Consider the following 17,315-nt stretch of genomic DNA (forward strand, 5'->3'; position numbering starts at 1 on the left):
CCCGGGCCTCGTATCCGAAGAAACAAGGTTTTTGCCTGTGAATGCTCTCCTTTGGGAAGCTGGACCCTGGTAAGTACTTTTTGGTATTAAGGCCATAAAGTTTTTACTGCCGGGGTGCTATTGCAGGCCCAGGATTGTAGGTTTTCCTTTTAGAATCCCTAGCTCCTGAAGGTTTAACGGAACCCACTGTGAAGGGTGAAGATTGGGTCTGTTGGTTTACCACAAAAAACCCTGCGGCGGGAAAGGTACGTGGAGTTTTCTAAGTAATTTAAAAAAATGTTCTTATGACATGTCTCCTTTAAATTTAGAAAAAACTGTCATGCCTATATGTCACCACTGGGGGCTATATTGAGTACTCACGTCTCATGCTTCTCAGAGCCACGCTGTGTCTTGAAGCAGATGCTTCTTCCAACGGCGGAACGACAGACCTCCAGTAAGTCTGGGGGGGGTTCTCTCTCCACAGACACCCTCCTATGCTGAAATTTCTTCCCCTCTTCTTTGGGAAAGGAAGCGCTGCAATTTTTTGTAAGAAAAGAAAAAAGAACGGCTCGCGGCTTACGGACCCCCCCCCCGCCATTTCTCCTTCCTCCCAGGGATCCCACAGGTTCGAGAGCCCCCGCCGCTCGTGTGGGAAAAAGGCTCTTTTTGAAAGGGAGGGCTGTAGGTGATGCGGGGGCGGGGTTTAGCGCGGCGTTGGCGTCCATTGTGGGAGGGTTTGTTTTTAAAAGAACCTCCATTTGTATTTTGTAAAACTATGGAGGGACACGAGTAAAGTGGCATTTAAGATTTGGTGACACAGGTTTTTTCCTCTGACACATTTACTGCTGCATCAGGCTGAGCCTTAATAGCAGTGTTGAAGCTGTACTATTGCTCAAGCAGTGCATGCCATTTCTTCTGATGGTACCTCTGCTTTGTGCATCAAGCTAAGGTCAGAAGGGGGGTTAAAGCGGAGTTTCGCGAAAAAAAAAAAAATTTTTAGATGTCAGCAGCTGCAAATACTGCAGCTGCTGACTTTTAAAATAAGGACACTTACCTGTCCCGGGGTCCAGCGATGTCGGCACCCAAGACCGAACCATCCCTCAGTCCTCGGGTGCTGCCGCCGCCATTCTCACTGAGGGAATCAGGAAGTGAAGCGTTGCGGCTTCACTGCCTGGTTCCCTACTGCGCATGCGCGAGTCGCGCTGCGCGTCTATACTGGTCCCCGTTGTGTTCTGGGAACTGTATTTCCCACAACACAACGGGGGTGGGCGGGGTGTCTGCGGCTAGCTATACCCAGAAGTGGGTGCAGATACCTGTATTATACAGGTATCTGCACCCTCCTCCCCCCTGAAAGGTGCCAATTGTGACACCGGAGGGGGGGAGGAATCCGATGAGCGGAAGTTCCACTTTAGGGTGGAACTCCGCTTTAAAACACCCCCAGAAATAGGGCTAAAGGAGTCCCCCTCTAGCTCTGGTAAGCCTACTCATCTCTACAGATGGCATCCTCCCCTGCGAAGGAGTGACTGGTTAGAGTGAGCATCAGGGGCAATAAATGTTTACAATTGTTTTCAACACTGCAGCCCCTGTGTATTTTACCAAAGGTTCTTTTTTTCCCTCAGCCATGATGGGTTTAAAAAAAAAAAAAGTTTAGCGACTTTAATCGCACAGGTTCTCTTTCATTTCCCAGGACCCTCAAACGGGGGAACTAGGGGCGGGAGAAGACGAATCCCCTCAGGAGACCGCGGTGAGGCTGATGACTCCTCTTCTGAGGTGTCAAATGTGGGAGAACCAGCTAGTTTTAATGTCTTGCTTAATGGTCCACTCCACATTTATGCTCCCTTAACTGAGTGTTTGGGTTTGTTAAAGCCTCCTCAGACTGTGCATGCTTTTTCCTGTCCATTTATTGTCGGAAAAGCCTTTTTTGTATCTGAGATCTCCCAGATAAATGTTATTTTCCACCTAAGAAAGTTTTTACACTTTATCCTATGGTGGAGGAAATTCACAAAGTATGGTATACTAGCAATTAACGCAGTATATCCTCTGTGAATAAGAGCTGTTATTCGGCAGACAATACTCAAATGCTTAGGCATCCAATGAATAAAGTTGGAATTCCTGTAAAAGATGTTTTAGGTATCCTGCTCAGCATGCCCAGAATTCTGGCAGCTTTATGCTTGCAATAATTGCTTGTGAGTTCCTTTTTGTAGAGGGTCCCCATGCAGGTGCTGGCTTATAAACTAGCCAAACGCACAACTACTGAGATGCCTACGACGGTTTGTACCTGCTATACACGGTTCCGTGCACATTTGTTGCTAAACGCATGAGTGCAGGAACGCTCATCAGCGGAGGATAAACTTCCTTTCACCATGCAGAAACTCCTGGCTAGTCTTCCTTTTGCGGTGGAACAGCTATTTCAGGCTGTTTGGATAAATTATCCAAAGAAATTCTAGTGGGAAATATACCCCCTGTTTTTCCATTTAGGTAAAGGAGTAAATATATTTTAACTTTTAAAAGCTCCTTCTTTTTGTGCCAGGGTCATTAGCCTCCAGGCAGTCACGATGGCTTCCGCCATCAGGTTCAATAGGTAATCCTTTAGAGTTAACCCTAGGTACAAAAAGAGGTCTTGGGGGAGGAAAACCTACAAGATACTGTAGCCTTCTTATCAGGAGGCACCCCGCTAGCTCAATAGGGGGAATTATTCTGCAGTTCTCATGGATCTGACAGGAAGACGAATGGGGTACTTCCTCAATAGCTCCAATCTGGAGTTACAAGAGTTCCCGTCTCCTCGTTTTTTCTCAGATCAAACGTTCCTAAGGATCCAGAGAAAAAGAAGTCTTTCTGTCCGCATGGAATTTATCCGATCAGTAGTCTCCTTCCTACAAGGGGAAGAGCTTCTTATCGACATTAAAGATACTTATCTCCATGTGCCGATCTTCCCCGCTCACCAGAAATTTCTACGCTTCAAGGTAGAAAATCTTCATTTCCAGTTTGTAGCTCTACCTTTTTGTGCTTACTACTGCACCAAAGTATAACGATACTAGCCTACTTAGACAATCTACTCTTGATAGATCAGTCGGTAGACCGTTTAAACCAAGGTCTGGTTACCGCAGTCAGCTACCTTAAAATACTTGGGTTGGATTCTCAACCTAGTAAAATTCTCCTTAAAACCATCAAGGAGATTGCAGTACTTGGGGCTGATCATAGATACAGTCCACTAAAGGGTATTTTTACCCCAGGAAAGGATTGGTTCCTTAAAGGAACTGATTTGGTGGGTCAAAACAAAGAAGAATCCTTCTATTTATCTTTGCATGTGTTTATTAGGAAAGATAGTGGCTTCCTTGAGGCCGTTCCTTATGCGCAGTTCCATTCAAGACTGCTGCAAAACAGTATCCTGTCAACTTGGAACAAGGAGATCCAAACTCTGGACTTCCCGTTGCGTTTATCCGCCAAAGTGCGTCAGAGCCTCAATTGATGGTCGATATCCAAGAATCTTCAAAAAGCAAGATCCTTTCTACCAGTTACCTGGAAAGTGGTAACAGATGCCAGCTCTTTATGCTGGGGAGCAGTCCTGGAAGAAGCGTCTGTCCAAGGGAAATGGTCCAGATCAGAGATGACCTTGCCCATCAATATTATAGAGATTCACGCAGTACGCCTGGCCCTGGAGGCCTGGACGCTCAGACTATGTCCTGTCGGGATCCAGCCTACGGCCACATCACCTTGAAAGCGCCCGATCTCGTCTGATCTCAGAGGCTAAGCAGGGTCAGGCCTGGTTAGTACCTGGATGGGAGACCGCCTGGGAATACCAGGTGCCGTAGGCTCAATCCGACAATGCCATAGCTGTGGTTTATATCAATCACCAAGGGGGCACGAGAAGTTGTGCGGCCCAGAAAAAGGTGAATTTTTTTCTGTCTTGGGCAGAAAGCAACATTCCTTGCCTATCAGCAATTTCATTCCAGGAATGGAGAATTGGCAGGCGGACTACTTGAGTCGCCAACTATTGTTTCCTGGATAATGGTCCTTCACCCTGGCATCATTCTGTCAATATGCCATGGATGGGGAGTTCCGGACGGAGGTCTATTGGCATCCGGGTTCAACAACAAGATCAATAACTTTTGTGTCCAGGACAAGGGATCCGATGGCATATGAAACAGATCCCTTGGTATTTCCATGGGATCAGTTTTCACTGATCTATGCTTTCCCTCCTGTTCTGCTTCCGCGCCTTCTTCGCAGGAGCAAGCAAGAAGGGAAAGAAGGTGATTCTTGTGGCCCAGGAGATCTTGGTTTGCCGAGATCATAAAGATGGTGGTAGGGGACCCTTGGTCCCTACCACTGTGGCCAGACCTTCTTTCGTAAGGTCCGGTATTCCATTCTTCCTTACAAACGCTAAGTTTAACGTTTTGGCTATTGAGACCCACATTCTAAAATAAGACCGTGGGCTGTCAGCTTCAGTAGTTTCTACTTTGGTTAATTCTAGGAAGCCAGCCTCCAGTGTCATATACTAATGAGTCTGGAAGGCATATGTCTCCTGGTGTGAATCCAGGGGTTGGCACCCCAGGAAATATGTCCTGGGTAGGATCCTTGAATTCCTACAGATGGGATTAGAAATGAAACTGGCCCTGAGTACTATCAAAGGCCAGGTATCGGTCTTATCGGTGTTTTTTCAACGAGCACTTGCTTCTCACTCTCTGGTTCGTAACTTATTCAGTGGGAAACGTGGATTAATCCTCTAGTTGGGTCACCCCTGAATCCTTGGGACTTAAAATTAGTCCTGTCGGCTTTACAAAAACAGCCTTTTTGAGCCAATACGGGATTTTTCCCTTGGTCCTCTTGACGAGGAACATCATTTTTCTGGTTGCCATATCTTCTGCAAGAAGAGTATCAGGGTTGGCTGCTCTTTCTTGTAAAGAAACATATTTGATTATTCTTAAGGATAAGGTTGTATTGCGGCCTTATCCTAATTGTTATGCCTTAATTTTTTTTCAGAACTTCGTTCTCTGAAAGAAAGGTCACTACATTCTCTTGATGTGGTGAGAGTGGTCAAGGTGTATTTAAAGGTGACCGCTCAGATGCATAAAAACAGATGTTTTTTGTTTGTGTTGCCTGACGGTCGTAAAAGAGGACAGGCAGCATCGGAATCTACGATTCATAGGTGGATTTGTCTAGTGATTGTTCAAGCTTTGGCTTAAAAGAAGAGAATTCATCCTTTTTCATTTTAAAGGCACTCCACCAGGGCCGTTAGTGCTTCTTGGGCAGTGCATCACCAAGCCTCCATGGCTCAGATCTGCAAGGCATTTACCAGATTCTAGTAGTAGAAGTAGATGTAAAAGATCATATCTCCTTTGGGCGCAGTGTACTGCAGGCTGCAGTATGAGTCCTCTAGTCTCTTGGTGCCCTACTATTGTTGTCTCCCTCCCTTCAGTTGGCATTGCTATGGGACATCCCACATAGTAACTACTATGGCTCTGTGTCCCCTGATGTATGAAAAGAAAACAGGATTTTTAAAAACTGCTTACCTGTAAATCCTTTTCTTTGAAGTACATCAGGGGACACAGAGGTCCCTCCCTTCTTTGGTATACACCTATATTGCTTTTCTACAAAACTGAGGTACTCCCACCAGTGGGAGGGGTTATATAGGGAGTGCACTTTTTAATTTAGGGTGTTCCAGTGTCCATCACCTGAAGGTGGCCTATAACCCACATAGTAACTACTATGGCTCTGTGTCCCCTGATGTACTTCAAAGAAAAGGATTATACAGGTAAGCTGTTTTTTAAAAATCCTGTCTTTACCAGTTAAGAAGAAGTTTTAAGCGTTTTTCTTTTAAACAAGCTTACTCTCCAGTGCCAGGAGCATCAGCCTCCAGGCGGTCACGATGGCCTCCACCGTCAAGTTCAAGAGGTAAACCTCAGGGTCAACCCCAGGGTCAAATAAGGCCCTGGGGGAGGAAACCCACAAAACTAAATACTAAAAACTCCTTATGAGGGGGCGCCCCCGCTCGCTCGCGTGGGGGGAAGACTTCTGCAGTTTTCAAGGGTCTGGCAGGAACAGTGTCGAGACAAATGGGTGGCTTCCTCAATATCTCTAGGTTACAAACTAGAGTTCCGAGAGTTCCCGTCTCCTCATTTTCTCAGATCAAACGTTCCCAGAGATCCGGAAAAGAAGTCGTCTGTGTCTCTCTCTCTCTCTCTCTCTCTCTCTCTCTCTCTCTCTCTCTCTCGATCTCTCGATCTCTCTCTCTCTCGATCTCTCTCTCTCTCTCTCTCTCTCGATCTCTCTCTCTCTCGATCTCTCTCTCGATAGAATCTATATATATCTCTGTAACACTAAAAGCACCAGAGGGTATATATATGAGTACCCATCAATATAATAGCTTTACGATTGATTATTGGTCACTCAAATCCGTAACCCTAAGGAAGCCAGAGAATATAGAGGGCACCCGTATCTCCAAATGAAAAAGAAAATGGCAAACAAAGCCAATATTAATAGGATAAATGCAAGAATTTAAAAAAGAAATATTAAACGTATAACCACTCCAATTGTACAACCATATGTGATATTGAGATATAATATATCATCTCTATATCTCTTCAAAAGATCATCCCTATTTTTAGCATATTCCTATGTCCATTTGGGGTAACTATGTCATATGAAATCATAGAGCAGGGCTGCTTCTTTGTCAGAGTCTATGTCCTCACTGCAACTACTATAATAAGGCTTACCTGTAGCTACCCAGGATATCTCCTAAACCTGCGCGGTTTAGGAGATATCCCCTGTCCCCTGCATGTGCCAACAACATCGGCACATGCGCACTGGGGCAAACTAAAGCAATGGTGGCTCCGGCCAATCACAGTGCCGGAGCCGCAATACCCGGAAGTAGTAACCCCTGGGAGAGATGTCACTAGCCGAAGGGGGATACTAGGACAGCTGCGGGGGCTTCGTTCTCGGGTAAGGAATTTATAATGAGCTAGTATGCTATGCTTATGCCTTTGTCTTGCAGGGGTGTTTTTTTTTTTTTTTTAACCAGGATTTACAACCACTTTAAAGGGTTTCTATCTCCAAAGATATAGGATCGCTCCCACCAACCCATGATATATGGGTGGGTTTATGGGTATTTTTTCTTTTTAGTTTGCCTCATGCCTGTTTAACTTTTTATATATCTCTTATTATGAGGTGGATGTGTATATGCACATTATTTTTGTTGATTTACGTTAGGGGTTTTTAAAAACAAATTTTGCTGCTCCGATGGACTTGGGCTGCCAGGACTGAGATCACTTGTTTGAGTGGCACATCATCTCATTTGATCCATCATACCTGTCAGCCTGCGTTTATAGTAAGCGATGCTTACTGGGGGTAATCAGCAATGATTAAGCACAAGAGTGTAAAAATGCATCTGCTGACCATCCAGGGATCTCTACAGGGTGCCTTGGAGTAGTGTCTCCCCTCACCGCTTTATATCCAACTTTAGCCCTCATTCCGTAAATTTCCTAGTGGTCCTTTATGGCCGTTGTCATCAAACAGGGCATCTCTTCTCTTGCAGGAATGCTGGGTGTTGGGGCACCTTTCTTGCAGAGACTTCTCCTTTTTCACCCGTTGTTCTGAGCCAACCTCAGCCATTGCCTCCACCATTGCAGATTTAGCCCCTGAGCAGTGTAGTGTCAACGCAGCGTTACATTCAGGGGTCTGATAAGGACTCTGACCCCTGTATCTAGGGGGTTTATCTCCTAGGAGATTCTTCTTCCCTGCGATGCCTTATGGCCTTCTAAGGGATCAGGGGTGTTTGAGGCCTACGTTAGTTCTACTTAACTGTTTTAAGTTGTTGGTGTTCTTTTTTTTTTTTTTTTTTTTTCTCTTTACCCCATTCCTTGTTGAACCACTTTAGGTCATAGATACTTTTTCCTTCAGCAGTATTTGTTTCTGTTCCACCTGTTTTGGTGCATTCTTGTTTGTCAGCTGTTTGCTTTAAGGGTGTGGGGTTCCTCTGATATGAAGTTATTTTACTCTGGCGGTGATCCTTCTCTTTTTGGACTTGAGCATCGGGTTGTTTCTCTGCATCCTTGCTTTGGTCATCTGCTCCTCCCTCAGGTCAGAAACTTGGACTTAATCTGGTCCCAGATACGGGCGTTGATCCTCATACGGCCCTTGGGTTGCTATCAGTTCTGTTTTGTTGGGCCTGTGGAAGGTTGTTGCCCTTTCCTTGAACTGCTTTTCGACATCCCAACCGTATCCGAGATCCTGTACCCTTCGGTGGTAAAAATAAAAAATAGGATTTTTGTACTTGCTAAAAATCCTTTCTTTGAAGTTCATTGAGAGTCACAGGTCTCACCCATCCGTGTTTTTGTTCCTACTCTTGGTACTGCTTTTCCACAAAACTGAGGCATGCTAAGAATAGGAGACATTATCCTAGGCTGGCCCACAATTTTTTTTTGCTTCAGTGTTCATAACTCCCCTAGAAGACAATATACCAGACAGTATATGAATTCCTGGACCCATTAATGGACTCCAAAGAAAAATCTAACTTTTCCTGGTAATTTTTGCATACATCTGAGTTAGAGCTGCACAATTTGGGCTTAAATTAGATTTCTTTACTTAGAATAAAGATCACGATTCTCGCGGTGTAACAACATCTTTCACATTATACAAAAAAAAAAAAAATGGGCTAACTTTACTGTTTCGTTTTTTTTTTTTAATTCATTAAAGTGTATTTTTTTTTTTTTTTTTTAAATTGCGTTTGAAAGACCGCTGCGCAAATATGGGGTGACATAAAACATTGCAACAACCACCATTTTGCGCCGTATGGAACAGCACAACAGCTGATTTTACGAACAATAGCCGACAGAAGAAATTTTTCTGTCTGATTGTGCCCCGTTCTCTTGTGGCGAGTTTATGTCGGTGAGGGGCAGATTTCTACATGATGTGGGCGGATTTATAAATGATGGGCAGTTGGAGGCGGAATTTTTAAAGATGGCCAGTGCTGCAAAACAAAACTTTTTATGCTATTGCGCTTGCGGGGCGTGTTTAGCCAACTGATGGGTGGGTTTGCAGGGCGTATTTAGCATAAAGTTTTGTTTTGCAGCACTGGCCATCTTTAAAAATGCTGCCCCCAACTGCCCATTATTTATAAATCTGCCCCTCACCGACATGAACTCACCACGGGAGCGCAGGGCACAATCTGACAGAAAAACATTTTCTGTCGGCTATTGTGCGCAGTCTTGCCGTCACAACAGCTGATCGTAAAATCAGCTGTTGTGCTGTTCCAGGCACTTCTCGATAACGGGCACTTCTCGACGTAACACCGGAGTTCTTTCCTTTCATGAAAGAATGAAAAGATACTTTGTTCCTACTTATTCAGTGTTGTGATTAAACTTGGTAGGCTGCCTAGATTTTTTTATTTATTTTTTCCAGCTGTGAGAACTCTGCACTTAGAAAGAATTGTGACATGCTGTTTTGTGACAGCTCTAATCTGAGTTGGGGTTAATCCCCCTTGGTATATTTTTATTTTTTTTTCTATACTCCTGGTCTTTTTCAGGCTGAGACCACAAGCTAGTGGGCAAGAGCGGAAACTAGAATAGTAGAATTAAAAAAAAAAATGTTCACCCCACTGTTAGTCCTTTTTCTTGTTTAGTTTTACTGGTGCTGAAGAGGGTTAGCAGGTGCCCTTCCTCCTCCTCCTCTCCCGACTCCCCGGACCTTGCTATGCTCTTGGTTTTCTCAACCTCCAAAAATACACACAATTTTACACTGGATTTTTGGGGTTTGAATATCTTGTGCCGTGAGCCTTTCAGTAATTGTTTGCTGTTCTTGTAGGTGGGTGAAGAGAGATAGTTACTTGCCTGTTGGAAGCCATAATCTTAAGGCAGCTGCAAAAGCAAAATTGGGGTATGACCCAGTTGAGCTGGACCCAGAGGAGATGTGTCGCATGGCGACTGAGGAGCCACAGGTACATTTTACCACTGTATAGTAATCTGTGTTGAAGTTGTTTGTTTTTTAAAGAAACTCTGATCGTATTCTTCTGTTTTAACATATTAAATTAGACTTCATTCTTGGTGTTCTTAGTTGAATTTTATTTTTGCAGGTACTAGCCACATACTCTGTGTCCGATGCTGTTGCCACATATTACATGTACATGAAGTATGTCCATCCATTCATCTTTGCTCTTTGCACAATCATCCCTATGGAGCCTGATGAGGTTAGAAACTGACTACAAAATCTAAATGCTTTTAAGAAGTAAATTGTAATTTTTACCTGTAACCTACAATTATATTTTTAGTTAGCTGATTTGAGAATTGTAATGCATCTGTGCTAATATTTTCCCCCAGGTGCTGAGGAAGGGTTCTGGAACCCTCTGTGAGGCATTGCTGATGGTTCAGGCTTACCATGCTAACATTATCTTTCCCAACAAACAAGAGACAGAATTCAATAAATTAACTAGTGATGGCCATGTGCTGGACACTGAAACTTACGTGGGTGGGCATGTGGAGGCTCTTGAGTCTGGAGTATTTCGCAGCGACATTCCCTGCCGCTTCAAAATGGTAAATATCTTAAGGCTGAATGTAGGATATGTTTGCTTATTTTATTTGTATTTATTTATTTTTTTGATAGAAGAAAAAAACATGGCAAATTGAACAGAAGATAGGCGGCTCATATAGTAATAAGTGATATGATATAAAAAAAGTATGTCAAGATAGCGATACATGTGAAAACAGTTGTACGGAAGGCAAAGCCAAAATGGTAAATATCTTACTATGAACTCTGCTTCGGTGGTGGCAGCGTTTCTGGAGAAGGTGAGGAGACGGAAGGCCCTCACACTCACCCTTATGGGATGAGTGAATCTATTTAGAATTTTTATATTTCTACCAAAATTTTTATACATACTGTCTAACTCCCCTGTGTATGTACCGAGAAACGTGTAATTGTATAAGTGAGGGAGGTATTGTTACTTTTAATACGATAATCCAATGACCGTGTGATTGCATGCGTATGGGAGATGTCATACAAGTTTTGAGGACTTGTTGTTTTCGATTGTGTGAATTGTAGGATGAGGGCTTCTTTTGGTTGTTTTGTTTTGGTGAGATTATTTCTCTCCAGTTAGGGAGGGGGAAAAAAACCTTTTAAAATGTTTATACCAGGTTCAACAGCTTATAGGTGGCTGTAGGAGCTATAGGGGTTGAATATTTTGGTTATTGATGTACTGTAATATTTTTTTTCCCCCTTTTCTCTTGAAGAGTACCTGTACTCCCATCCTTGCGTATTGAATTTTATATGTACATATTCTTGTATGGAAGTTAATCTCTGTCCAGCGATGTCCACGAGTGTTTTGGCTATCCAAGATTCTCTCTTCTGATTGGCTGAGCCACAGCAGTGGCGCCATTGGCTCCCGCTGCTGTCAATCAAAGTCAGACAATCGGGAGAAAGAGGGGGCCAGGCCATAGCTCTGTGTCTGAATGGACACCGGAAGCTGTGACTCGGCTCGGGTGCCCCCATAGCAAGCTGCTTGCTGTGAGGGCACTCGACAGGAGGGAGTGCCCTCCTGTTTGTTATTTTTATTTGAAAAAAAAGACTTTACAATCGCTTTAAAGGATAAGTTCACCTTTTTGTAACATGTTGCACCTATATTCGGGGTGTAACATGTTACATATTTACTGACCCACGCTCCACCCTGATCCCCTGTTTTGACAGCCAGCGGAGGAATCTTTTCCCCCGCTAGCTGTCGCAATCTAAAAAAAGATGTGGCCGTGCAGGCTGCGTTATCCATTCAGTGTTCTGTGAATGGGAAAACTACAAGGTCCGACAGCCTTTACCACTGTTGGCTTGTACTTCTCAATGAACTACCACGGTGCTGTTAATCGCTGTGGTAGTTCATTGAGCTTTTTTGTCACATGTCTTATGTGATTTATTAACGTATACCCAGCACAAAGTATAGCTCACTTTTAACTAATTATTGTTTGGTTAGAGAATGATGCTGCATTGCTCTTGCATTTAGAGCAGAGTAGACACATTCCTGTAGGTTGTGCCTGTTTGCACTGAAGTGTAATGAAAAGTCTGTAGCTTGTCAATCGGCACCTGGCCACACCTTGTTCTACCCATTGCTTTCTACATTGACAACACTGCCTCTGTTGCTGAAACCCTCCCACTGAAAACTGCAGTGTCTGGAAGAAGGAGCACATGGAACAAAACTGAAGGGAGGATTTGGCTCAGGCAGACAATTATGCATCCCATTGTAAAAATATTTGGTATTTGTTTTAGAGCCACTGTCATTCAGAAGTCTTTTTAGTTTAAGCGCAATCTAAAAGATACTGACGTTGACCCTCAGATCATTGATTACATGAACCAGATGTCTTTTTGGTTTTGAATTTTAGCTGTAATAGTTTTCTGGAAGTCTCCTGCTTGCTGTTCACATTGGTCTTCTGCTAGTGCACTGATGCAGGGTTCTAGGGCTAAAGTGACTGCAGAACTCTTTTGTATCGATTGTTTTTTTTGCTCTGTACAGCTTTCAGGGTCAACATTTTTTTTTTTTTGAGTAAACGTTGAATAGTATTATCAAGAATGCTACCAGGGTAAGAGCAGGCTCTAAAGTCCTCCCCTTTGCTACTTAGAAGCATTTTATACTTTACTACACCCCTAACGTTCATGTTAAGACCCTCCTAGCTTGGTTTCCTTTCCACCATAAAGACCTGGCATTCCAAGTCTGTCAAATCAACCAAGTGGGTTCCCCCCCTCAGTTTACAGAGTGGGGGAGGGAGTTTCTGATTTTCCTTTGCAGACGCTTGAAAGTGTTACAGCCTGGATGCTTGAGTGCAAGAGGTGGTGTCCCAGGGTTACACATTCTTGCTTTTTCATCTTTAGCACTTGGCCTACTTCAAATGTGCTCTCTCCAGACTTTTGGGGATTATGGGGTTATCGCCCTGGTCCCTGCTGCAGACCATTTTTAGGGGTTTTACTCCGATCTGTTCACTGGTCCTGGGCCCCAAGGAACTATTCCTCCCATTTTGGGCCTCAAAATATTTACACATACCCAACTTTACAGCACTTTGTGTACTTTGTGGTGGGGCTCCCGCATATCCAGTATCTGCCTTGTTCTCAGCACCTTGGCTGTTCACCAAGGTGCAGACTCCAGTGTTGACCCTCTTACAATATTACGGTATTCTGATAGTGGGTGTATGGACCTCCCTCTTAATGGAGCAGTCGGTGAGGATGTCTAGATGTTACAAAAGTTTTTTTGGCTCCTGAGCCTTTAAAAGTCTTTGACTCAGACCCTTTATCTTGAATATCTGGGGCTGGTCCTGGACACTTTACCAGACCAGGGTGTTTCTTTCCCAGGAAAAACTGTACTCTCTAGGCTCCCAGTGTTGTGGTCCTACTCGCCACATCTGCATTAGTATTTAGGATTGATGGTGGCATCTTACAAGGCAGTTCCATTCAAGGAATCTGCAGCAACACATTCTTGTCATCTTGGTACATATTGGCCCTGACTCTGGTTAGTCCAAATTTTTAGAAACCAAAGACTAGGCTTTCTCAGTCTTGGCATCTAAAATACATCACTGACAGACAAGTCATTCCTCCCTCTCTTTTGGAAAATACTGTGGATTTGAAATCTTACCCCCTTAGTCTTATACTAGGTGATTTGGCTAGCTTTTCAGTGTTAGACTGTCCTGTTTTGTCCTCTGCTTCAGATGCTGTCCAAAAATGTCACGGTGGTGCTGTATAAAAGTTGTTGGGAAGAACCAGAAGTCTTGCAGCAACAAGAGGAAGAGCATCCTGTCTTGGACAGAGCATCACGCTTCATTTTCTGTCAGCCTTGTACATCCCCAGTGCAGACAACTGGCAGGCTGATTTTCTGAGCTGGCACCACCTGGAACCAAGTGAATGGCCTCTGTACCTAGAGGTGCTCCAAGACCTGTGTTGCAAGTGGGGGGTGCTGGTTGTGGATCTCCTAGTCTCCACCTTCAACATCAAACTAGACAGGTTTGTATCCAGGTCCAGAGATCTGCTGGTGGAAGCAGTGGATGCACTAGTGACTCTGAGGCGAGGGGGGGGGGGGGGTGTAGTTATCAGAGGCTGGAACAAGCATGTGAAATCCTAACAAAGAATATTCAGACTGCCTCCCTCCAAGTAGACCTCCCACCCAAGGTGCTCAAACATATAGAAAACTTAAATTATCACATCAAAAACATGTAAAGATGAAAGCATGGACCAATAGCATATTACATTACATTGAGTAAAATTGAACTGATAGTATCATATATTTAAAAAAATCATTGGTATGCACATCTAGTATAAAGCCAAGAAATTTGATTTAAAATAGTCTTGGAAAGATGTATATATTCCAATGCCTAATCCATAATGAACATCGCGTATAATCACTATAACTATATAAATAGATATTCCATATTAGACATATAAATATGTGTTTCTATAATTATAATAGTCCCTGCATTAAATGCAGGGAGCCAAAAGAAAGAGTGGCTTCCGGTTGATCTGTGTATGGATATAAGGCAGACCCTCAAAATGGATGTGAGAAGAAGAGATCAGAAATGAAGTGAAACTTCATGGGAGATATAGAGTATATGCGTGTAAACATGTTCATAATCAAATCTATCAATGTGTTTTTATATATATATCATCCAAGAATACAAAGAGATGAGAGAGCAAAATAGAGACAAAATATATTGATAAATATATTCAATTCAAAATTTTATGCATCTAGCAATCGTATAAATCTTGTCATTTAGTGTGAAGACCCGCAAGCGGACAGATTTGTGATAGCTATCGTTATCACACCAGTGATCAAGCTCACTAGCCACTGATGAAACGGCCACCGATCAAATTGTCTCCGATCCTCGATGTTTAATCTCCGTTTTATTAAACCTTTCAGTAAAAAAATAAACTGTTAATGTACAAGGTTCATATTGCTTACATTGAAAAATTGGATGGAAGCTGAAAGCAGCACACAAGAAAATTAAACCGTATTTAGATTAGAGGGAGTAATTATCATGTGGTATGATCTGTAGTGCTGTTATGTCACAAGCCTTTATTAGTAGCAACAATAGGGGGTCATAAAAATTATTATATATGTATACTGAGAGGCCGCAAAGATGTCTCATTTGTAAAACTATCTCATTCATAAAAATGAGACACATCCCACTCGACGTTGAGGCCAGCAGGTTTTCTAGTATTTAATCTGAAAATCCAATGAACTTCTTGTTTACACAAGATTTTGAATTTATCTCCACCCCTGGGTGGCCTCACTATATGTTTTCCATACCCTGTATCACCAAGCTGGATACATCTTTATGGTGGTGATCATTCCAATGGCGAGCTACGTTAGTGGAAAGATTCTTCTCTATATCGTAGAGGTGATCGTAAAGGCGATTTCTTAGTCTACGTGTCTTCCTACGCACACATTGAATGGAACACAATGTGCATGTTATCACATATATTACAAAGCGAGTGTTACAATTAATGAAGGACAGGATTTTATGGGACTTGCCAGTAGTGACTGAAAGGCCCTTTTGATGAAAGGACAATAAGCACAGCTATTGGTCCCGCATTTAAATGTGCCCTTAAATTGTAGCCAATGGGTAGACGCTGCTATACTTGTGTAGAGACTAGGTGACAACCATCTACCATGTGAGGGAGCCCTCCTAGAGACAGTCCGGATCCCTTTAGAGAGTATTTGAGAGTATATTGGGTCGCCGCATAGTACAGGCAGATATTTGACAATGATTTTTTTTATTTTATCAAATTCTGCACTATAGGGCGTATAAACAATGGGGATGCAGCTGAACTGACTAGACTTCTCATACTTGAATTTGTTTCTCGAAGAGGGTTTATCGAACAATAAATTGCACTGAGGGGTCCTGTTAGCAATACCGAATGCCATATTAACGACCGATTTAGAATATCCTCTCCTCAAATCTGGAAGCTATATGAACAGCTTCCCGTTTAAAATCAGAATCGCTACTGCATAAACGTTTAAGCCTAAGGAATTGTCCAACTGGAATGCTCTTTATTGTGTGCCCTGGATGACTAGAGTCAGCCCGCAACAATGTGTTGCCTGCAGTGGGTTTTCTATATTAATTGGAAGTGATTACTGTATTTATTGGCGTATAACACTCACTTTTTCACCATGAAAATCGGGTGCAAATAGCGTGTGCGTGTTATACGCCAATACTTCCATTTTAGCTGCCTCGGAGGGGACAGGGGGGGTGGGACGAGCGCTGTCAGGTTACATACAGTGAGAATCTTCTGTTTACTTGGCGGCCTCTGTAATAAGAAGTCCCGTCTCCTGGGCTGCCATTGGACTACTGTTCTGTCTATCATAGGAGATTCTCACTGTATGTAATCTGTCGGCGCTCGTCCCGCCCCCCTCCCTGTATCCTCTGGGCTGCAGATGGGCATCGATCAGTCTGCACTGATGGCATTGGCGAGACTGCTGCATTGAAGGTAATGGTGAGGCTGCTGCATTGATGGCAATGGTGAGGCTGCTGCATTGATGGCAATGGTGAGGCTGCTGCATTGATGGCAATGGTGAGGCTGCAGATGGGCATTGATGGCAATGGTGAGGCTGCAGATGGGCACTGACCCTTATTTTGCTTCAAAGTTCCTTATTTAAAATTTAAGTTTTTTTTCCTGAAACTTCCCTCTTAAAATGAATGTGCGTGTTATACGCCGATAAATACGGTACATCATTTCCAGTTAGAACCACATCTAAAAACTCAATGGACACCAAATCATGGCGTCCAGGGAATTTTAGATTTAATTGATTGTCATTTATGTATTGCAACCATGTCTTCAATATACCTACAGTAAAATACAGTATCACTTCGGGGACTATCTGGTCCAAAAATGCGGAATTTCTCCCACCATCCCATGTATAAATTGGCCAGGGATGGTGAGAATTTAGACCCCATCGTGGCCCTGCATTTCTGGAGATAATAGTCCCCGTCGAACATGAAAAAATTGTGTGTGAGCAAATACTCTAAGCTCATCAAAATAAATTCCTGCAAGACTAATGAGAAACCTTCCCGATCTACCTAGGAAGTAGGAAACAGCTTGCAAGCCTGAGGTATGTGGGATTGAAGAATAGAGACTTGACACATCACAAGAAATCCAACTGTAGTTGCTGTACCACTTTTTAAATCTTTCAGTTTTGACAGGAGTTGTTTAGTGTCAAGGAGAAAACCTGGTTGATCCATTACTAATGGCTGTAGTTGATCTAACCATTGACCCAACCGTTCGTTTAAAGAGCCTATGGCGGTCACTATGGGCCTACCTGTAAGGGGATTTAACCCCTTATGTATTTTCAGTAGATGACGGAATATTGGCATTACTGGAAAATCCAG

At 43.2% G+C, this 17,315-nt stretch overlaps 1 protein-coding gene and 1 non-coding gene across 2 annotated transcripts in view; both read left to right on the forward strand.

Moving 5' to 3' along the window:
• POLE (DNA polymerase epsilon, catalytic subunit) overlaps positions 1–17,315 on the forward strand; it is a 153,119-nt gene that overhangs the window by 36,267 nt on the left and 99,537 nt on the right. Inside the window, exons 13-15 of the mRNA XM_073630975.1 lie at positions 9,778–9,910; positions 10,046–10,159; positions 10,290–10,502. Of these exons, the coding sequence (XP_073487076.1) occupies positions 9,778–9,910; positions 10,046–10,159; positions 10,290–10,502 (460 nt within the window). The remainder of the gene's footprint in view (positions 1–9,777; positions 9,911–10,045; positions 10,160–10,289; positions 10,503–17,315) is intronic.
• LOC141124192 (5S ribosomal RNA) lies at positions 3,676–3,794 on the forward strand. The gene has a single exon (XR_012240788.1). It is a non-coding gene; the product is annotated as a 5S ribosomal RNA (ribosomal RNA).

This window comes from Aquarana catesbeiana, linkage group LG01, assembly GCF_042186555.1.
Source record: "Aquarana catesbeiana isolate 2022-GZ linkage group LG01, ASM4218655v1, whole genome shotgun sequence".
In the NCBI taxonomy this organism is placed as follows: Eukaryota; Metazoa; Chordata; class Amphibia; order Anura; family Ranidae; genus Aquarana; species Aquarana catesbeiana.